Here is a 22,333-nt window from a genome sequence, read left to right as displayed (position 1 = left end):
ATAGATGAATATCTTAGGGGGTGGGGATAGGATTTTAATAGATGCTGAGCTCAAGGCCTTGGGAATACCACATCTAGTGGAGACAGAAACATCAAAAGGTAGAAACCACCCAAATGAGCATCAAAAGACAAAGGGACAAACAAAATGTGGCATATCCATACAATGGAATATTATTCAGCCTAAAAAGAGGAATGAAGTACTGACACAGGCTACAACATGGATGAACCCTGACATTATGTTAAGTCAAATAAGCCAGTCACAGAATGACAATTCTACGCTTCCACTGATTTTACAACAATCCTTTTAAGCGCACCAGGAGACAGAAGGGAAAAAGATGAGGACAGGGAAGGGGATCAGGAGACACTTCAGGAGACGTGGGCCTAAAATATAGGAAACACAGGAAAAGGGCCTAGTTATAGCTAGAAATGAAAGAGACAAAGACAGCAGTGTTTGGGTCATGGGTGGGGAGTCCCTGCGGATGAAAAGAAGGAGAAGGAACAGAAGAGGAGAAAACAATCCAGTGGACAAATGAGCCTACATGGCCTGAACTGAGCCATATACTCAGCTGAAAAAAACTGGCCCCAATGTGACTTTAGAAGGCTGGCTAGGGCTTACTGGATGTCCGAAGTAATACATACATATAATATTTTTATCATAATATTTTAATATTAATATTAATTTTAATATTAATAATAAAATAATATTTTTATCATAAAAATAATAAAACTGCACAAAACCTGGGTGTCCCAATTGCACCCCAGGAGCAGCCTCCCTAGCTCTAAGGAGTTCCTCTTCCTCTGCTGACACACACAAGGCCCTGGGGAAAGCATGACACGAGCCTGGTCCATTGTGAGCAGCTTCAGAGTGGTACAAGCTGAATGAAAATCCTACCAGCTGTGCAGCCGATCAGGAACTTCTTTAACCTCCCCAAAGCTTCTGTTTCCTGATCTCTCAAACAGGGATGAGAAGACTGGCCTGGCAGAGATGAAGGACTGAGACATAACAGGTAAAGAAGCTGAAACACAGCACACTGTATGTGAACCACCACCACCCCCACTGACCTTTCAGTGTGAAGCTAACTGATCACACCTTGTTCCCTGACAGGACAGGAGTGGGGAGAGGTGAGAAAAAGGACAAAGGAGGACCCCACCACCCCAGCAGTGTAAGCATGCATCGGAAGGAACCAGTCACTGAGAGCCAACCCACCAGGCCAGGAGAGGGGTGCCTGCTTGGGCTCTGGAGTCAGAGGCCCAGCTCAGATCCTGGCTGGGCCTTGAGCAGGCTACTCAACCTCTCTGAGTCCGTCCCCCTGAATACATGCCAGAGGTAATAATGTCATCTCCTCATGGGACTGTTGTGAGGATTAAGTTCAATTATATCCACAATGTGCAGGCACAGAAGCTGCTCTCGACAGGGCTCCTCAAACATTCGGGGTTCTTGGCAGGATGGTGGAGGGGGGCAAGAACCAGGGAGAAGGAATTTTCTCTGGGACACAGTGGACAGGAGAGAAGCAGGAGGAATGAGGGGTACAAGAAGAGGTAAGGGTGAAGAGGGAGCAGGTCGGTGGGAGGAGCCTCAACAGGGAGGGGCAGCAGTAAATATACGGATGTAGCCCCAAGCCATCAGCCCCACTGGGCAGCACAGAGTCTGTGCTCAGAACCCTCAACCTCAGGAGGGGCAAGCAGGGTAAATGAGAACACGGATCCAGCTTCCCAGGAACTCAACCTGGGACATTGCCCCATCCATCCCTTCCAAGCAGCCAGGAACATGGGTGTCTATGGACCTGGCCCTAACACATCCACATCACAGCAAGTGGGTGTCCACGGCCCTCCACTCCCCACCCCACTCCACCCCAGCGCTGGCCCCAGAGCCACTAAAGACTCTGATGATGCGGTGATGGGGCTTTCGGTCCCGGCAACAGTGCCTGCACAGAAGGCCCCCCCGCCAAACAGGTCTCGAAGGAAGGTAAACCAACCTCGCTCCGAGCTCAGCCTTGCCACAGATTCGCTTCCCCTATCTGGACCTCGGTGTCCCCACTCACACAAAGAAAAGGTGGGGAAAGAAAGTGGAATATCATTCAGCGATAAAAAGAAATGAACTATCAAGTGACTAAAAGACATGGAGGAACCTTAAAGGCGTATTGCTAAGCAAAAGTCAATCTGAAAAGGCTACACACATACTGCATGATCACAACCACATGACATTCTGGAAAAGGCAACACTGAGGGATATGCAGAGCACTGAAGTTTTTAGGGCAGTGAAACTCTTCTGTAGAATTCTATAATAGTGGAGAGAGGACATTCACCTGTCAAAACCCAGAGAAAGTACAACACAAACAGTGAGCCCCAATGTAAACTATGGACTTGAGTTAATAATAACATATCAGTACCGGTTCATCAATGTAAAAAATATGTTGCACCAGTGCAAGATGTCAATAATAGGAGTAAGTAGGCGAGAAGGGAAGAAACTGTACTTTCTGCTCAATTTTTCTGTAATCCTGAAACTGCTCAAAAAAAAAAAAAAAATACAGGGGCGCCTGTGTGGCTCAGTCGGTTGAGCATCTGACTCTTGGTTTCAGTTCATGTTATGATCTTGTCATTGGCAAGTTCAAGCCCCGCACTGGGCTCTGTGCTGACAGCATGGAGCCTGCTTGGGATTCTCTCTCTCTGCCCCTCCCCTACTCTCTCTCTCTCTCTCAAAATAAATAAACTTAAAAAATTTTTTAAATAATAATAATAATACTAATAAAGGAATGGGAGAGGTCAGGCTATTAATTTATTTTTTATTGTTTTCAGTATATTTATTTGAGAGAGAGAACGAGCAAGCAGAAGTGGGGCACACAGAGAGAGGGAGAGAGAGAATCCCAAGCAGGCTCAGCGCGGAGCCTGACAAAGGGCTCAAACTCTCACAAACCATAAGATCGTGACCTGAGCCAAAATTAGGTTGGACCCTTAACCAACTGAGCCACCCAGGCACCCCCCCCTTTTTTTTTTTTAAAGATAAGGAGAGTAAGGCTTGCACTTTTTTCTCCTTGGGGCCTTTCTTCAGGATTTTTTTTTTTTTTAACGTTTATTTATTATTAAGAGACAGAGAAAGTCAGAGCATGAGCATGGGAGGGGCAGAGAGAGGAGGAGACACAGAATCCGAAGCGGGCTCCAGGCTCCAAGCTGTCAGCCCAGAGCCCGACACGGGACTCAAACTCACAAACCGTGAGATCATGACCTGAACCGTTAAGTGGGACGCTTAACTGACTGAGCCACCCAGGCACCCCTTCTGGATTCTAAAATAAAGCAAAGGTTATGAAAGTTCTGGAGAGGCAAAAGTACTGAACCAAACTAGATGACTTCACCTTAGATAGGCCTACGAAAATTCAGATCAGGGTGCCTGGGTGGCTCAGTCGGTTAAGGGTCCAGCTTCAGCTTAGGTCATGATCTCGCGGTTCATGAGTTTGAGCCCCGCGTTGGGCTCTGTGCTGACTGACAGCTCAGAGTCTGGAGCCTGCTTCAGATTCTGTGTCTCCCTCTCTCTCTGCCCCTCCTCTGTTCATGCCCTATCTTTTTCTCTCTTTCTCTCTCAAAAATAAGTAAACAAGAAAGAAAGAAAGAAAGAAAGAAAGAAAGAAAGAAAGAAAGGAAGGAAGGAAGGATAGATTCAGATCTCAAAGTAGATCCCAGAGCTGGAGAGTCTTTGCCTAACAGACTGGCCACTGAATCCCATCAAACAGTGACTCTCCCTGGGCACCGACAGAACCAATGTCTTTACATGAGCCCAGTGTGCTGCTCAACAAATGCTTGCTTTCCCCAGCTTTGGGTGGGTTTGCCCCAATCAGCTGCTTTGCCAAAGACAGACATGCCATACCTCACCCTGCCAGGACGCGAGGGTATGCCCACACTGGGCCCCCAAGCAGCACAAGGCACCATGGGTGGGGGCTCTAGGTGCACACCCCGCCCACGCAGGAGCTCTCAGTGCTGAGGAACAGCCCTCCAAGGTCCAGAGCATCAGGGAGCCACGGGGAGCCTATAGGGCCATAGACGTAACCAGGCAGCCAGCCTTAGCAGCCGCAAGAAAGCAGGACCCATCTTCAGCTCTGCCCCATTCTCCACCTGTAGGCCTCTGGAAAAGGCCTACCCCTGGGAAGAATGAAGGCTCTAGCATCTGGACAGTGCCATAGCTGCCAAGACACAAGAGCAGGGGACATGCTGGACTGGACTTGGCCAAGAGGCAGGAGGCAGCACCTATGCTACCATTGGTCATCTTTCACAGAAATGTTGTTCTGTCCCAGAGCTACCCCGCCTGGACAGGGACAGAGATGACAATCACAATGCTCTGGAGATTCTAATGGCCCAAAGCCCTCAGATCTTAGGCTCAGGTCACCATCACCGAGGACCCAGACTGACCCAGAAAACTCACTGCACTGATTCTCTCTTGCACCAGCCACACAGCTACCCAGTGGCTTATCCCTGCAGGCCCAACAATCATTCCACCTCCTATTCCAGAATGCAGTGGTCATCCAGTTTGGAAACAAGGCCATGTAAATGGTTGGTACCCAGACTGGGCACAAGCAGTTGTTGTTCTGGATGGGGCCGGCCCAGCTTGAGCCAGGGGCAATGAGGAGTAGACCAGGCATAGCAGCCAGTCAGGGAAGGTCCTAGCAAACTAAGAAGCTACGTGCACCTCCTATTCAAAGTATACTCTACTGCAAGTGCTAAGCCAGGAACAGAACTTCATAGAAGGCCCTGTTCCTTCCTCCTTTCCTCTTCCTAAGTCATTCTGTAGGTGTTCCCCGCCCTCTATCCCCCTGGGCCCACCTTTGCCTCTGAAGAAAGGCCAAGGCTCAGGGCACCAAACTCTTTCCTTGCTTTCAGAGCCCCTAACACCCACCATCTTCTTTTGGAGATTCTCTCCTTAAATGAATTTTCTCCAAAAATTTGTAAGTCACACATCTGACAAGGGACTTGTATCCAAAATATTAAAGAACTCTCAAAACATAACCATCAAGAGGAAAAATAGGCAAAAGATTTGGTAGACGTTTCATCAAAGAAGTTACATAAATGGCAAATTAAAAACACAAAAAAAGTTCAACATCATTAGTTATTAAGGAAATGCAAATTGAAACCATGCTGAGCTACTACCACTACACCTATCAGAATGTCAAAAAGACAAAAACAAAAAGAAAGCCAACAAGACCAAACGCTGTTGAAGATACAGAGAAACAGAACTCTCCTGCTTTGCTGATAGAAATGCAAAGGGTATATACACTTTGGCAGTTTGCCAGTTTCTTAAACCACTGCATGTATACTACCACGTGACCCAACAATCCCACTCCTAGGTGTTTAAGAAAGAGAAATGAAAGCCTGTGTTCACACAAAAACCTGTATAGAAATGTTGACAACAGCTTTACTCAAAATCAACAAAGGCTGGAAACAACAGAAAAGTCCTTCTGCCAGTGAATGGATAAACACACTGCAGTGTAGCTATAAAATGGAATACTACACAGCAATAAAAAGGAACAAACTATTGATACACACAACCGGATGAATCAAGGCATTATGCTGAGTGAAAGAAACAGACCCCAAAGCTCCATACTGTCTGGTTATCCATCTGATATTCTTGAAAAGGCACAATGACAGGAGTGGACAGATCCATGTTCTCAGGGGATGGGCATGGCGGGGGAGGGGGAGACAGATGGACAGCCCACAAAGGGTGGTAGCGTGAGGGCATCTTTTGGAGATGGAGCCCTTCTGTATCTTGACTGTGGTGGGGAATCCCATGCCTTGCATTTGTCAAAACCCACAGAACTGTATACCATGAAGAGTAAATTTTGCTGTATGTGAATTTAAAAATAAATTTTTAAAAAGTCCTCCTTACTCTGCCCAGAGGACCTGGCTCAAACCCACCTCACTTATAAAGCTCCACTGTCTCCTCTCCTCTGATTATTTCATGACCATGACCCTGAAATCACTACTTTTCCTGTCCTCTCACCTATATTTCTCCCTCTGTCCCTGTTTCTCTCTCTCTCTCTCTCTCTCTCTCACACAGCATGCAACCCTACCCATCCTTCAAAGTCAGCTCAAGTGCCTCCTCCTCTGAGAAGCCTTCCCTGACTCCTCCCAGCCCCATCAGAATGAATCACCTTTACAAGACACCCCCTCAGTGCTAGTCTGTGCTTCTAACTAGCCCTTCTTTAATCTTGCAGGTGTTCAGTGTTTGCTATGCAGTCCGTCTCCCATGCAGGATTGCAAGCCCCTTGAGGACACAGACCAGGTCTTCCATTCCACATTTCCCCCACTGCCTCTGGCACAGTGCCAGGCACACTGTGGGTGCTCTGTGACCACTGCGGGCTGGCTGGGGGCAGGTGCAGGCAGAGGGGGCTGATGCCAAGAGAGGCAAGCAGGCAGTGTTGGGGCTGGCAGAGTCCTGAGGAGGGTATCGGAAGCCACTAATACAGCTCTGCTTCCTCTCTTGCATAAGCAGCAAGACTACTGCTTCAACCTCCAAGTGCTGGAAGTGACCTCACCCCCCATTCCAACATGAGGTCACGCAATCTACGACGAAGCATTTCGGAGGATCCTTCTGTTTCTTCCATGTCACGCAGCACATTTCCAAGCCCCAAGCAGGACAGCTGCTCGGGACATACCTGTCAAAGGATTGGAGCCTATCTTATACGGGTGCTGCCATTTCTTCTCACTTCCAGAAGGCGGGCCCTCTCTTCAGCAATAGTAGATTAGGTCCATCTGATCTGAAGGCATTTCATTTTGTAGAACTACCAGATATAGGCACAGCCTACCAGTAACGTACAGGGACTCTCCACGACTGGGTTTTTCCCAGCGTATCACAGGCCTCTCCCTCCAGAGTTTAAGGACCATTTATGGGTCATTTATTTGATAAACACTTAGATGGTGTTTAGTATATGCCAGGCAAAAAAACTAAGTATATTACAAATATTAACTAATGTAATCTTCCCGTCAGCAAGAGGTTGGTCCTATTAATATTATTTTCCTCATTTTGCAGAAGAGGAGAATAAGCTACTGTGTAGTTAGATAACTTGTCCAAGGCCACATAGCTTGATAAGTGGCAGAAAAGGGATTCAAACCCAGGTAGGCTGGCTGTAATGCTATACTGTCTAAACACGAACCACTAGCCACACATGGCCATTCAGCACTTGAACAGCAGCTAGTCCAAATTGAGATGCGCTATTAAGTGTAAAATGCATGCTGGAATCCAAACAGTTTGTATGAAAAAAATGTGAACTTCTCATGAACATTTTTTCACTATTGATGGTACATTTAAGCGATAGTATTTTAGATACAGCTGTTTAAATTTTTTTTTTTAATTAATGTTTATTTTTGAGAGAGAGAGACCGAGTGCAAGTAGGGGACAACACAGAGAGGGAGACACAGAATCGGAAGCAGGCTGCAGGCTGAGCTGTCAGCACAGAGCCCGACACGGCACTCAAACCCACACACCATGAGATCATGACCTGAGCCAAAGTTGAGCACTTAACCAACTAAACCACCCAGCTGCCCCTAGACACAATTGTTTAATAAAATATATTATTAAAATTCATTTTACCAATTTCTTTTTACTTTGTAAAAGTGGCTCTAAGAGAACATAAAATGACATATCTGGCTTACATTGTATTTCTATCAGGCAGGATGGGTCTGGAGTCTGTGCTTATAGCCACTACCCCATGCTGTGCTCATCTTCCCCTGCCCCAGCCTCAGGGGTGCAGCCTGTCCCTAACACATGCTCATTCAGCTTGTCCAAAAGTGATGGGGAGCCACGCAATAACTCCCACATCTCCTCATTTGGTCTCCTCAAACTGCTGGGACTGGACATTCCCACCTCACATTTCTCAGCCTTGCTTCCAGCTTTGGAGACAGCTTATCTTTACCTCCCTCCAGCAGGGATCCCAGAAGGTCAAGGTGGGAAAATATCTCCTTCATCGCCAGGGCAATCCCCACCTGCTGCATGCAGAGAAACTGACGCCCAGGACCACATGGAGGAAACAGAAGCCCTAGAGGTCATCTGGTGCAATCTCCCACCCACTGGAGAAACTTCCTCCAAAGAAGCCCTAGCAAGTTCTACCTACGTCGTTCTACATTATAAAACTCCACATAGGTCTATGTAGTACTAGAGTGAAACCGACTTCCGATCCCTTGGACCTGATCTGCTATTACTGCAAAGAGGGACTAACTTCTGGCAATGAGAAATGACAGCATGCTGAGGACTGCACAGGTTCCAACCCCCCCTTCACCAAGACACTCACAATATCTACAAGCTCAACACTGAATAGATCGGGGTGTATCTACCCTCCAAAACCAGACATGGCTCTCAGTGTGACCAGAGCATCACAGAGCCTAGCAGACTATGGTTTTCCTTGATGCAGAGCCCCCGACCCCACTAGCCCACAGGCTCAGGGTTTAACGGGTGACAGGAAGAGTCAGGCTGACCTGGGTTCAAACTCCAACCCCAGCATTAATCTCTGGGTAACTTTTCTCTTTTGTTAAAGCAAAGGTAAAAAAAAAAAAAAAAAACCACAGGGCACCTGGGTGGCTCAGTCGGTTATGGGTCCGACTCTTGATTGTTGCTTAAATCATCATCTGACAGTTCATGAGTTCGAACCCCACCTCGGGCTCCAAGCTAACAATGTACAGCCTGCTTGGGATTCTCTCTCTTGCTCTCTCTCTCTGCCCCTCCCCTGCTCACGCTCTTTCTCTCTCTCTCTCAAAAATAAATAAACATTAAAAAAAAAACAGGGGCGCCTGGGTGGCTCAGTCGGTTAAGCGTCTGACTTCAGCTCAGGTCACGATCTCGCGGTCCATGAGTTCGAGCCCCACGTCGGGCTCTGGGCTGATGGCTCAGAGCCTGGAGCCTGCTTCCGATTCTGTGTCTCCCTCTCTCTCTGTCCCTCCCCCGTTCATGCTCTGTCTCTCTCTGTCTCAAAAATAAATAAAACGTTAAAAAAATTTTAAAAAACAAACAAAAAAACAAAACGGGACACTTGGTTGGCTCAGTCAGTAGAGCCTGTGATTCTTGATCTCGGCGTTGTGAGTTCAAGCCTCATGTTGGGTGTAGAGATTACTTAAAAATAAAAATTTAAAAATTAAAAAAAAAAAAACAAAAACAAATCACCAAACCCTATCTCACAGGGCTGCCATGAAAATTAAATGAAGTGATGTAGACAGAAATGTCTAGAACAAAGCTTGGCACCTGGTAGGCACTTAATAAATGCTCGTATCCCGGGGCACCTGGATGATTCAGTCGGTTAAGCATCCAACTTTGGCTCAGGTCATGATCTCACGGTGCGTGGGTTCAAGCTTCATGTTGGGCTCTGTGTTGACAGCTCAGAGCCTGGAGCCTGGAGCCTGCTTTGGATTCTGTCTCCCTCTTTGCCCCTCCCCTGCTCGCTGTCGGTCTCTCACTCAAAAATAAACATTAAAAAATTCTTTTTTTAACTTGTCAGAATGGCTAACATTAACAACTCAGGCAACAACAGATGTTGGCGAGAATGCAGAGAAAAAGGATCTCTTTTGCCCTGCTGGTGGGAATGCAAACTGGTGCAACCATTCTGGAAAACAGTAGGGAGGTTCCTCAAAAAATTAAAAATAGAACTACTCTACGACCCAACAATTGCACTACTAGGTATTTATCCAAGGGATACAGGTGTGCTGTTTCAAAGGGACACATGCACCCCAACGTTGATAGCAGCACTATCAACAATAGCCAAAGTATGGCAAGAGCCCAAATGTCCATCGATGGATGAATGGATAAAGAAGATGTGGTATATATGTATACAATGGACTATTATTCGGCAATCAAAAAGAATGAAATCTTGCCATTTGCAACTACGTGGATAGAACTAGAGGGTATTATGCTAAGCAAAATTAGAGAAAGACAAATATCATAGGACTTCACTCATATGAGGGCTTTAAGATACAAAACAGATGAACATAAGGGAAGAGAAGCAAAAATAATAAAAAAAACAGGGAGGGAAACAAAAACATAAGAGACTCTTAAATATGGAGAATAAACAGAGGGTTACTGGAGGGATTGTGGGAGGGGGGATGGGCTAAATGGGTAAAGGGCACTAAGGAATCTACTCCTGAAATCACTGTTGCACTATACACTAACTAACTTGGATGTAAATTTAAAAAATCAATTAAATCAAAATTTAAAACAAAAAAAATATTATTTTTAAAATTTTTTAAATCTTTATTTATTTTTGAGAGAGAGAGAGAGAAAGAGAGAGTACAAGCGGGGGGAGGAACAGAGAGAGGGAAACACAATCTGAAGCAGGCTCCAGGCTTCTCTGAGCTGTCAGCACAGAGCCCAACACGGGGCACAAACCCACAAACTGTGAGATCATGACCCCAGCCGAAGTCGGACACCCAACCAACTGAGCCATCCAGGCGCCCCTAAACAAAAAAATTTTTAATAAATAAAATAAATGCTCATTTTCCTTCCCCTGCTTCATCAACCAAAACCCCAAGTTTTTTTTCACAAGAATTGACAGTAAATTCCTATTCTATATATATATTATATATATATTAATATATATATAATATATATACATATATATAATATATATATTAATATATATATGTATATATATATATATAATTGATGCTCTGACCTTAAATGCAGGATTTTACATTTATATCTATTAGAGTTCATCTTGAGATAAGTGTACCTATTTAACATCACTCAACGTCAAGTAATTTTTAATGGCTAAAAATTGAACACAATTTTTAAAAATGTTCAGGAGTGTGCAGTTAAAGAAATTAAAGTGTATTCATATGAGGTAATATTATCCAGATCCTTACAATTATAGCTTTAAATTATTTATGATAGGGGATATTACTCACTACATAGTATTCAGTAGGAAAAAAACCAGGATAGAGTATAACTGTAATTATGTTAAAATACACAGATTTATTTGCATGAACACAAATTTGAAGGGACATATACCAAATATTACCTGTGCTCACCTGAGTTGTGGCATTATGTACCAGTTTTTCTTGTTTAATTTATAAAAGTTGTCTACAATGAGTATGTATTAATTTTAACAGAAAAAAACATGGTTCTTCATTTCCTATTTCTGCTTAATCTCAGCATTTAATTAAGATGACTTTGAATCCTGGTTCTGTCATCCAATACTCTTGCTATCCTAGACACGCACAGAACTGACAGGGGACAAAACCAAAACAAGAGCTCTGTGGCATATCACTAGAGACTGCCCACTCCATGGTGACAAGAGCTCAGTATGAGTAGCCTGGACAGCCTTTCAACCAGTTACAAATCCATCTTACTGCTGCATCAACCAGATCCTATTTATTTCTCTTGAACCCAAGAAACCTCATTAGACTCAAAGTCCTTACTAAATGTTCTTCCACCTAAACTAGATTGTTTTCCAAGACTTGGTAGGGTGACCCATGTGGGCTAGTAGTTATCTCAATGTCATTTTTGAAGGCCCCACATCAATAAGAAGCTTACCGGCCTGCCATTTCCTGGATCCCCATCTTGCCACATTGAAGAAATAAAACAGGACAACATTTATTATGTTGCTACTCTTACCTCCCCGCTCCCATTTGTCAGGGCTCCTCCAATTCCTAGAGTGATTCTGTGGTCACTCCTGAAGCTGCTATCAGGACCCCAAAACCTGATCTGTAAGAACCTGGCCACCTGAATTCACAAAAGGCAACTCAGTGCAGTCTCTCACTTCTCCCAAAGCCTGCCTTAGCCCTCTTGCCAACTCTGTTCTTCCTTTACAGAGATAAAGGCAAGATAAGTGTGTTGTGCCTCCAAGAACATTCCACCACCTGCTTCAAGCAGAAATCTCCCCCTGCCTGTCCTGGTTGTCTTCCTGCGCTGAAGATGGCTTAAAAAAAAAAAAAAAAAAAAAAAATCCCTTTATGTTGTCCAGCTGACCCAGGCCTGTTGCCTCCCCACCCAGAGCTCTGCCTACTGAACAAATTGCCTCCCTCGTCAACTATTACTCAAGGCTCAAAGCCAAGATGGAGACCAGCCAGGAAGAAACAAAACTAGCCTTTTATTCAAGCCAGGACAATTCACGCAGACCTCTGAAGGGCTTGAAGGGAAGGGGAATTCATGGTTCTGGCAGGGGTCAGCTTGGCATGAGCTGACACTGGCAGACACCACAATACCTTTGCTGGTAAGACACAAAGCAGACGGCTCCATCAAATAATGGGCTCTAAGCAGCTCAGGTTTCACTCTGAGTCAAGGGCCCCCTTGGAAGGAGAGGCCCACCCTATGTGTCATCGGCCCTACCCAGTGCCCTCTGCACTGCCCCCAACACCCTGCCTTTCCTTTCGGCCGGATATGCAACCCCATCCTGCAGGAGGGTCACCCTGCCTTAGCACAGCTCCTATTTCCTGCCCCTGGTGACTCCTCTGAAGTCCATTGTTCCCATGAAGTTTGGGTCAAAGGAAGCTGGGTCCCCACCCATGGGGGCCCGCCTACCCTCAGCTCAGCGAGGGCGCTGGCCCACACCACAGGGAGCCAGGACCCATCCTCGGGCCTTTCCAAGGGCCTGTATTATAGATAGGAGGGCACGGTACCTATCTTAGGGACTGGAGTTCCAGTGGAAATGTTCCCAAAGATCCAGTGCTAGCAGCTGAAGGCTCCAGGACCGTATCACCCAGGAGGTGACTCGAATCTCCCTAATATCTAAATGGAAAAACCAAAAGCAAGGGAAGAACTGTCATTTCAGAAGAGTTCAGGAAAAGCTCCAGAGTTGGAGACCGCACTGCCCAGTGACAAAGCCCTGCCCCCACCTCCACCTGGGCCCCTGAACTGGTTAAACCCCCGGGGGGGAGGGGGGGAAGGGGGGGCAGGAGAGCAGCTGTTCAGCTCCAATTTCAGAGCTTTAAAGGGAGCTGTCCTCCGAACCCCTGCCAACAAAGGGTCATGGGGGGCAAAGCAAGACAGACAAGGTAAAGCCACCCTCACAAGCCCTGAATTTCCCACTGCCCCCAGACTGACCTCAACTACAGGAAAGGCAATGGAGCAGAGCTGGTGACCCGTGTCCTCCACTTCCACTGAGAAGGAGGAGAGGAGCCACGGATTAGGCAACAGGTATTGCTGTGTGACAGTCACCAGTACAAGACTCCAGAATGGAGGCAGAGGGAAGTTGCGACACTTGCATCCCAGAAGATCTAGAAAGATAAGAAGACCCTTCTCCACCTGGCTGAGTAATGTACAGACCAGAGAGGAAAAAGGAGGGTGCATTTAAAGACCCTCTGAGGGTCCCTTCCAAAGTTGGCATTCTCAGATTCTACAGTTCTGTGCTTTCTGCTGGGAAGGAGGGGAGAATTTCTGCTTCCTATCTGAGCCACAGGATGGGAGACATTGCCAAGCCAGACTGTTCCAGCCTCCACACCTGTTAGATGAAGTGGCTAGGGGGTCTGAGCATTGGGAGCCACAGAGCAGGAGACAAAATGCAAAGTGGAAACAAAATGGACTCTAGTCCCAGCTCTGTGACTCACCAGTTGTGCAATCTTAGGCAAGTTACTGTCCCACTAGGGGCCTCGGTTTCCCCATCTTTAAAATGAGGGAGTTAGAAGCTAACACTAGAGTATCCAATAATGTTCAGCAGATTCACCCTGAGGTCAAGGCAAAACTGAAATTAGAACAAAGGTGTTGGAGGACTGCCTGGGTAGCTCAGCTGGTTAAGCATCTGACTTCTGCTCAGGTCATGATCTCACAGTTCATGAGTTCGAGCCCTGCATCAGGACCTACACTGACAACTCCGAGCCTGGAGCTGCTTCAGAGTCTGTGTCTCCCTCTCTCTCTGCCCCTCCTCCCCCTTCTCAAAAATAAATAAACATCAAAAAAAAAAAAAAAAAGAACAAAGGAGTTGGAGACCCTGTGCCCCTGTGACAAAGCCCTGCCCCCACCTCCACCTGGGCCACTAGCTACCTTGGTTCCTAAGGATGACGAACATCACACAGGGCCTGGTCTATGGTAAATGCTCAGTTCATGTTTGCTGAGTAAACACAAATGAACAGGGCAAGGTTTGTCAAAGGGTATTCAGAGAAGTTCTTGGGAAAAAGAGGTTCCATGCTGAAATAAGCTTAGGAAACACTGGAGTCTGCAATATGCCATGCACTGTGCTAGATACTTGGCAAACAATGAATTTTCACAACAAACGTTTTAGATAGATATTAATTAACCCACCCTCCCATATTACTCATCAGGAAACTAAGCCCGAGGGCCTTAACAGTTGTGACTGTCGGGATTTGCACCCAGGTATGTCCAGCCCCAAGTCTGTACCCTTTCTATTCCATCAATGCTACCTTTAGACCCGGGGCCCTCAAAGCCCCAATCACACACCTCATCAGGTGAGAGGGTGAGGTGGCTCCCACCAAAACATCTGCATCCTCAAGGTGCATGGAGGAGCAGCAACCAGCCCCCACCCTTCTAAGAGGATCTTGTTCCTTCCTTCCAAGAAATCCTCAACATTATGCCCCCCATCACCTTGTTGTAGGAATGAAGAAAGAACTCTGATTCCAGGTCTGCCTGTGCCCCCCCTCCCAACACCATCACATGCTGTGTCACTTCTGCCAATCTCCCGGACATCTGTGGCTCCCTCCCCACCCAGCTCCCACCTCTAAGATATTTCAAATGGGTAAATCCCAACTGGAGTTGGGGGGGGCGGGGGGAAGCAAAGCATAAAAGAAGGGGTGGGGAAACTGAGACACCCAGAAGGGTCTTCCCTAGCAAGTCAACTAGCAAGTCAGAGGCAGCCCTTCCCTCCCGGGTTGGTACCAAAGCATGCCTGCAGTTACCCCTCTCCCTTCCCACAGCCAAGTGCAGAGTGGTCTAGCAAGTTGTAAAGAACTAGGATTCTTCCATCTGACTGCTGGGGAGCTCCAAGGAGAGCTGGACCAGCAGAAAGTAGTTCAGGCTGGTATACATCCATTCTTCTTTGTCCTTGGGGCCAACTTGAAAAGCAGGGACTACACACCCTTCAAGATTCAAAAGGGTTTCCTCTGGGGGCGGGGGGGGAAATCCTCCCCCACGAACATCCCCAGTTCTGTCAACAACCTGTCCCATCAGGGAAAGACAAATATCTCCACTTCCTTTAGCCTTCTACCATCTTGCTCTGTCAAGTGTTTCAGGCAAGAACAGCACCCACTTTCCCTCAGAAAGACAGCTGCCTGGAAGAGGCGGGTGTGCACAGCTTCCTTCCAGCTCTGCCCAGTCCAGGGCGCATGCAGCCCGCGGACCGCACTCCCGAGCACCACGGTCCAATTATCCCTGCACACCTCACCAGAGACAAACTCTCTTGCCCACGGCCATGCAGGGAGGAAGAACAGTCATGCCCAGAACCAACATCCTCGCAGAAAAATACACACGCAGAGACGTAGCATTGCACAAGGGCTCAGAGACACTCAGACTTCCAGATAGGCAGCACTGCTCTCAAGTGTAAATACACTCACGTTCAACACAAACAAGGTGAGTCACATGTGAACAGATATCACCCTCACCTACACCCAAACCTAGGGAGACGGGACAGTCAGGCGGTCACATGAAATCATCCGACAGCCACCGTGTGTGCCCGGAATCCCCTCTCCACACGTGTGCACGGAGGCCGTGTCCCTGGGAAACGTGCGCTTCGGGTCTGGGAGCTCTCCTCCCTGGAGCTAGTCCCCACCACAGAATACAACAAGCTTCTCAAGTCCCGGGGAGCTGGGGACCCTGCGGAGGGCTCTCCTCTTTCGCAAAGCCTCAGCACTTAAACCAGCCAATACACTACCTCCAGGGCTCGCTCTTCCAAGTCGGAAAAGGGCCCGGCAGAAAAGAGGCATGGGTGCTGGGTCTCTCCGACCGCCGCTGCTCTCGGTTCTGCTTCTGGGCCTTTCGGCTTCCGGGACCCCCTTCCCGCGAGCCCCGAGCATCCACCCCCGGCCCGGCCCGAGGTCCGCGCCGCCTCCACGTGCCGGGAGAGCTCCTCACGCACCGCCGACGCCGGCCCTCGGGCGAGGTCCTGGAGTCCCCGCGCCGCGCCGCAGCCTTACCGGTCCCAAGGTGCGGGGGGGTGGGGGGGGCGGAGGCGCTAAGCTGGCTCCACGGGGTCCGCAGCGCGCGCCAACTCCTCGCCGAGGTCCCGAGGGCGGCGACGGCGCTGCGGGACGACAGGGGTCAGCGCGCGCGGCCCCGCGGCGGCCCGGGCCACCGGCCGGGCAGGGAGGAGGGCGGGCGGCGGTCGGAGCCCACCCCGCGCCGGCCCGCACGCGCTTCGCCGCCGCCGGGGGGCTGGCGCGCCGAGCCGAGCTGAGCCGCGGAGCGCGCCGAGGGAGGAGTTTTCCCAGAATGGGACTGACGGGAAAGCACGGGAGCTCCCTATTCCTGGAGGAGTGAGTCAACGGGAGAGAGGAAGGCAGCTCGGGGGCCGGCGGCGGAAGGGAGGGCAGCGGGGGCGCGGGACGGGCCGGGAGGTCCGGGGCGGGAAGGGCGAGGGGGGGAAGAAAAGAGCGGCGGCGCACGCGGCCGAGGGGGCCGGTGGGGCGGAGGGGTGGGGGCGCGCGGCGGGGCGGCAGCGGGGCGGGCGCCACTCACCTGGGGGACGCGGCCGCGGGCGGCGGGAGCCGGGAGCTCGGGCCCTGCCCGCCCCCTGGCCTGGAGTTTGAAAGGAGGAAGCCTGGAATGTGCGGAATGAGGGCTGGTATGAGATGCGCGCAGCTGAGGGAGGGAGGGACCCGGAGGGAGGGGCGGCCCTGCCCCCGGCCCCTCGGGGAGGAGACTGGGTGGTGGGGGGGAGGGGGGAGCCGGGCGGGGGCGGGGCCGGCGGAGGAGGGGAGGGGCGCGCGCGGCGGGTCGGCGGGGCGGCTGCGGCGCGGACCCCTCCGCTGGGACACGGCTGCCGCCGCACCCCGGCACCCAGACTTTCCCTTGGATCTCTCCGCTGCGACTCTGTTCCTCCTCCCCGAGCCCCCCGGTTCCTGCCTTTCCTGGCCGAGTCTCCGACTGCCTTTCCCAGGAGCTGAAAACCTTCCCCGTAACCGGGATGGGGGGTCCTGTAGGTGGCCCCGCCACCCTCGGCGTCCCCGGTTGCCGGCTGGCGCCTCTCCGCACAAGTCCCTGGGAGGCCGGGGGAGGGGCGGGCGCCCGACGCGCAGGAAGGGCTGTTCCCTTCCCCGCGGCTCCCACCAAAGGACACTCGCTCCGGGGAACCAGGAAGCAGGAACTCCCGGGCTGTAGTCCCAGATCCGCCGCCAGTGCCCCCACGCGCGCTCTCCCTTGCATTGGTCCTTTCGGCCGTTGTCCCGTGGCCCTGGCAGATCTGTCACTACCAAGAGCAAAGCACGTGGGGAGAGGATATTCGATGTGAAGTATGTGTGGCGCGGGGAGCCACCTTTTGGGCTCAGTAACTGAATGAATCTTTATCCAACATGTATTATGTGGCCACCAGATGCTGTGAGAACAAAAATGAAAATACGACTTAAGCACCTGCCCTCGAAGAGCTTATAATTTAGCTGAGAAGACTCCATATATAGAAGAGCATTACCACAAAGTGGGAGTCTGGGTTTGAAACAAACATGCCAAATAGTCTCTTGTTGGGGAGAGGGGTACTGGAGACGAGTTGGGCTCCTGTTTGGCATTGGTTTAAGGCAGTGTGTTATCACATACCTCTGTCACTCACCTTGTTGGAAGGTTGAAACCAAAGGACTTTTGGCTTTTTCCAAAAATCAGATCCAACCTCTGGGGAACATTATCACTTAAGCTTGTAGTGCAGTGTTTGCCCAGATCTTATCTCCCTTACCAAACAGAAACTTCTTTGAAGACAGAGTGAATGTCTGATTTATCTTATCTTTCACCCAGCACCAGTTTGGTGCCTGGGATAGATAAGCACATAATAAATGTTTAATAAGTGGAAACAAACAAAAAGCTACCGCGGGGGAGATTGAAAAGAAAGTGCTACAAATGCCGAAGTTGTTTCCAAGAGAGGTGTTCCAGAGGTGTTTTGAACAATGAAAGCATGGCAGGACTAAGTATCCAGCCTCACAGGATGAAGACTTTGAAGGAAGCAGCTAAGCAGCTCTCATTTGGTTCCATAAATTCTGGTATGCTTATTAAGTAATGAGTCACATCACGGCTTGGTCACACCTCATATGTTTAAAAGGACTGCCATACAAGACAATATTAGGCACCAAGGGAAGTACAAACTGTAAACACTGGCTCTCTAATGGAATAATTATTTGTTGAATGTCTATTGACTTTGAGCACCATGCTAAGTGCAGATTCAGGTCCCTGCCCTCAAGAAGTTCACAGTCCAGGTAAGAAGGCAATTATACAGAGCGCAATGGAAGCCCAAGGGAAGGAACAGTGAATTCCAAGTTACAGGTGTTACATTTGCTCCAGCTCTTAAAGGGTAAATGAGAACATACCAACTTGAGGGTGGAAAACCCACAAAGGTATAGGAGCATGTACACACGGGGTGTTTAGGAAAACTGGTGTGCTGGAAGAAGAGGTTACAAATAAGTGGGTGTCAGGTTGTGAAGATCATTATATACCATGCTGAAGAGTTTGGGCATCAGAAAGGCCCTTTAGACAAAGGTGTGACACGATCAGTACCATTAGAAAGACCCCTCTGGCAACAATGTCCGGCCGGATTGGAGAGTCAGGATACCCTAAACTCAGGCAATGCTCCAGAGTTTAAGGATGAGGGAAAGGCTCTTAGAAACAGCCCAGAGGCAAAATCAACAAGAATTGGTAACTAGGCTGGCTGTGAGGGTGAGAGAGGAAACCAGAATCACTAAGCTTTGTCAACTGAACAATTGGTGGTGCCATTCACCGAGATAACAATTCAAACACAAGAAGAAATAGGTTAGTTGGGAGCTGAGTCCAGCCAAGGTTCAGAGGGTTTAGAGGAAGACAGGACAGAGTCCAGAATGGAGACAATAAAGCAACCTTGGAGTATCACATCCAACCCAGATTGCTGAGAGGAAATTCAGAGCTCAGACTGGCTTATTCCCCCCAAATCTTAACTATCCAAGACCCTAAGTGATCCAGGCTGGAATAGTGTGCCTTCAGGACCTCAGCCTCCTGGTCCACACCCTTACAGGCTAGGGAGCTCTGTGTCTTCAGGAATCCCACTTCCCAAGCTTTTGTGGTCCCTTTAGGTAGAAGAAAGTTCTCAGACATGGAAATTCCAAAGATTCAAGACTAGCAGTGATTTTACATACATGCCCTGCCCTTACCAAGGGTATGTACATTTCTTAAGGGACAGGACCTTCTTTAGATGACCCTCAGGAATGAATCTGTTGGTGGAAGTATTGCATCTGTCTGGATCAAGCTAGAAGAGATGCATGTGACTCCCCTCAAACGACACCATATAATCCACAGCTCACCTCACTTCTTAGCAATCCAGGCCACTCTACCTGGTCCTACAAATGGCTCTCACCCAGGGCTTGATGTTCAGTAGCGCAGAAAGAGGAGGGCAGGGGTGTGGTCAGAGCTGGTTTTCACGTGGGAAGGCTATTTGTGTTGTCTGTACTCCAAAATTATAGTAAAAAATTTTATTAATTACTATTATCACATGTTGTTTGGTATTACTTCCACTCCTTTAATAATTTTTGTTTTTCCAACCCACATGGTCATGGTTAAACAAATTATCTATTGTGTTAAACAAATTCAACCACATCTATGTGATGGAATTCTTTTCAGTTATTAATAACAAGATTTTTAAAAATAATCCAGACAAACATTGGTCATGATATAATGAATGGAAACATGGATTCTAAGAGCAGTATATGTGGGATGATCCTGTCTTTGAAAACTAAATTGAAAAGTGTTGGAGAATGACAGGTTAAAGATAAACAGGATCTTTTTTTAATTTTCTCATTTTTATTCTTTATTTTTTTTACTGAAGAAGACTTGACACACAATGTTACATTAGTTTCAAGCATTTTTTATTTTCTTCTTTATTCTTCTATATTTTATTTTCTTTATTCTTCTTTCTTCTATATACAACAAATTTTATAATCAGGGAGAAAAATGTGACTAGAACCCTTCCCTAACTTCTCCACATCTTTTTTTTTTAAAACACCCACTACTGGATTTAATGGCCTCATAAGAAGTTGACCACGAAAAGATTGTTCCCGCGCCTTTAGGTAAGAGGCATCTCTACTGTTTTTCAGATATCTTCAAAGCATACCCTCACCCCCTTCAACACTATCACGTGGCTGACCCCTACCGTGGTTGTGGTATCCATGACTCAGTTTCCTTTTCTTTTTTCACTTCTCCATACTACACCTCTATTTGCTTTCCCTGAAGAAGACTTTTCATTCCATATCAGCTGAACTGCATCTTGTGTTTGGAGAACAAAGCAGACCTTTAGCAAAGGTGTTTGGAGTCTTTCTCTTTCAATAGAATAAAAGTAGTCTATAATTTGATAAACATAATATTCGTTGCTATCTCTTGTCAAAGAGAAATGTGGAAGAGAATGGACTCTGGGTCTATCTAGGAAACAATGTACACTTATGGGCTGAATTGTGCCTCCCCCAGATTCACATGTTGAAGCCCTAATCCCCAGGATTCAAAATGTGAGTGGTTTGGAGATAATGTCTTTAAAGAGGTGATTAAGTTAAAAAAGAAGTCTTTAGGGTGGGCCCTAATCCCATCTGACTGGTGTCCTTATGAGAAGAGAGATTAGGAAGGACACAGACAAAGCACAGAGGGGGACCACGTGCAGACACAAGATGAAGATAGCCAACTGTAGGCCAAGGGCAGAGGCCTCAGGAAAAACCAAACATGCCAACCCCTTGATCTTTGTCTCCTAGCCTCCCTCCCAAACCTCAAGGAATAAATTTCTGTTTAAGCCACCCAGTCTGTGGTATTTTGCTATGGCAGTCTTGGCAAACCAATACAGTGTATTTACAGACCAAAACAAACCATTGGTTCCCAGAGACCAGAGGTTGGGGCCTTCCCCACCCAATTCTCAAGTGAGAGAGTTTCTCTGAGGTTCCCAAGGGATCTTTAGGATCAGATATACAAAACTTCCAGGAAAAAAAAATCAAAAGGAAATAAAAGCTTTCTCCAGTGTTATTCAGCTAAAATTTTCATTTTTGGTAGCTATTGATTCAGTAACTTGAAATGAAAGTTAACATAAGTCATGTCTTATAACCTTACCCAGGGAGCTAAATAATCTGGGTTCAACAGCTGAGGCACATCCTGATTGTGACCTTGGGCATACTTAGACCAGGAGCCTCGGTGTCCTCGTCACTCATGTTTTCACTCCACATTTATTGAACATGGATGATGTCCTTGGCACTGTGCTAGGTAAGCACTAAGGAGAAACAGAGGAAAGTTCATCATCCCTCCAGATGCTGACAGTCTAACGAGGGAGGTACAAGAGGAGCAACTTCCACATGGCAGAAGGGTAGAGAGTGACCTTCAGACCTGAGGTTGAGATTTCTGTGCACCCGTGCTCCCCAACAGAACTTTCTACAACAGTGAAGTGTTCTGTATGTGCCCTGTCTGATGGGGTGGTCACTAGCCACTTGCGGCCACTGAGAACTTGAAATGTAGCTAGTCTGACCAAAGAACTTTTATTTTGATTATGTTAAATTTGAATAACTGAACAGGACAAGTGGCTATGGTGTTGGCCAGCATAGCCATGGACCACCCTCAAGGAGATGCTCAGCAAGCAGTCAGGGGACACTTGCAGAGCAAAGGGGAGAATTCAGGGCTGTGGGAGGCACCAAGTGTAAAGGGGTAACGTTGTGGTAGTTACTGAGTATGGAGAGTGAAAAAGAAGAAGATTACAATAGGTAACATGGTCCCTGGAACACTGCTTATATTCAAAACACGTTGATAAAATTTCTTTTTTCACCTCCTCCCCTGATAAAATTTCTTAATGTGCAAATTGTCCATGTATAGGGGATTAGTTGAAAACACTGTGGTACTTCCCACAGTGAAATACTGTGGTGCACAAACAAGTATAAGGCCTGCATTTACTGATCTGGAATTATCTCCAGGGTTAAGTAAAAAAAAGCAAGCTATCGAACTGAGTATATAGTATGCTACCTTTTGTGCACAAAGATTGAGGAATTACAAATGCGGGGTTTTAAAAAAATTTTTTTAATGTTCATTTATTTTTGGGAGAGAGAGACAGAGCATGAGCAGTGAACGGGCAGAGAGAGAGAGGGAGACACAGAATCTGAAGCAGGCTCCAGGCTCTGAGCTGTCAGCACAGAGCCTGACACAGGGCTTGAACTCATGAGCTGTGAGATCAGGACTTGAGCGGAAGTTGGATGCTCAACCAACTGAGCCACCCAGGCACCCACAAATGCATTTATTTTTGCATA

The 22,333-nt window shown here is 47.8% G+C and overlaps 1 protein-coding gene and 1 long non-coding RNA gene across 12 annotated transcripts in view; both read right to left on the bottom strand.

The window, feature by feature from the left end:
* TEAD4 (TEA domain transcription factor 4) overlaps positions 1-16,720 on the bottom strand; it is a 64,685-nt gene extending 47,965 nt beyond the window's left edge. For 3 of the 11 annotated variants that reach the window (XM_043561996.1, XM_043561999.1, XM_043562001.1), the window contains exon 1: positions 15,781-15,888. Coding sequence is in view for 4 of the 11 variants with exons in the window: in XM_043562002.1 (XP_043417937.1) it covers positions 15,781-15,922 (142 nt within the window). In the remaining 7 variants the exon portion in view is untranslated. Of the gene's footprint in view, positions 1-15,780; positions 16,276-16,583 lie in introns of those variants that run through there. The other 8 variants (XM_043561991.1, XM_043561998.1, XM_043561995.1 and 5 more) reach the window with 7 other exon arrangements.
* Positions 11,867-13,734, bottom strand: LOC122472450. Its single transcript, XR_006294439.1, has 2 exons — positions 13,005-13,734; positions 11,867-12,689 (listed from the first exon to the last, which is right to left on the bottom strand). It is a non-coding gene; the product is annotated as an uncharacterized LOC122472450 (long non-coding RNA).
* Positions 16,721-22,333: the final 5,613 nt, after the last annotated feature.

The sequence above is a fragment of the Prionailurus bengalensis genome, chromosome B4 (assembly GCF_016509475.1).
Source record: "Prionailurus bengalensis isolate Pbe53 chromosome B4, Fcat_Pben_1.1_paternal_pri, whole genome shotgun sequence".
NCBI classification, from domain to species: Eukaryota; Metazoa; Chordata; class Mammalia; order Carnivora; family Felidae; genus Prionailurus; species Prionailurus bengalensis.
This window is presented reverse-complemented; position numbering and strand designations above follow the sequence as displayed.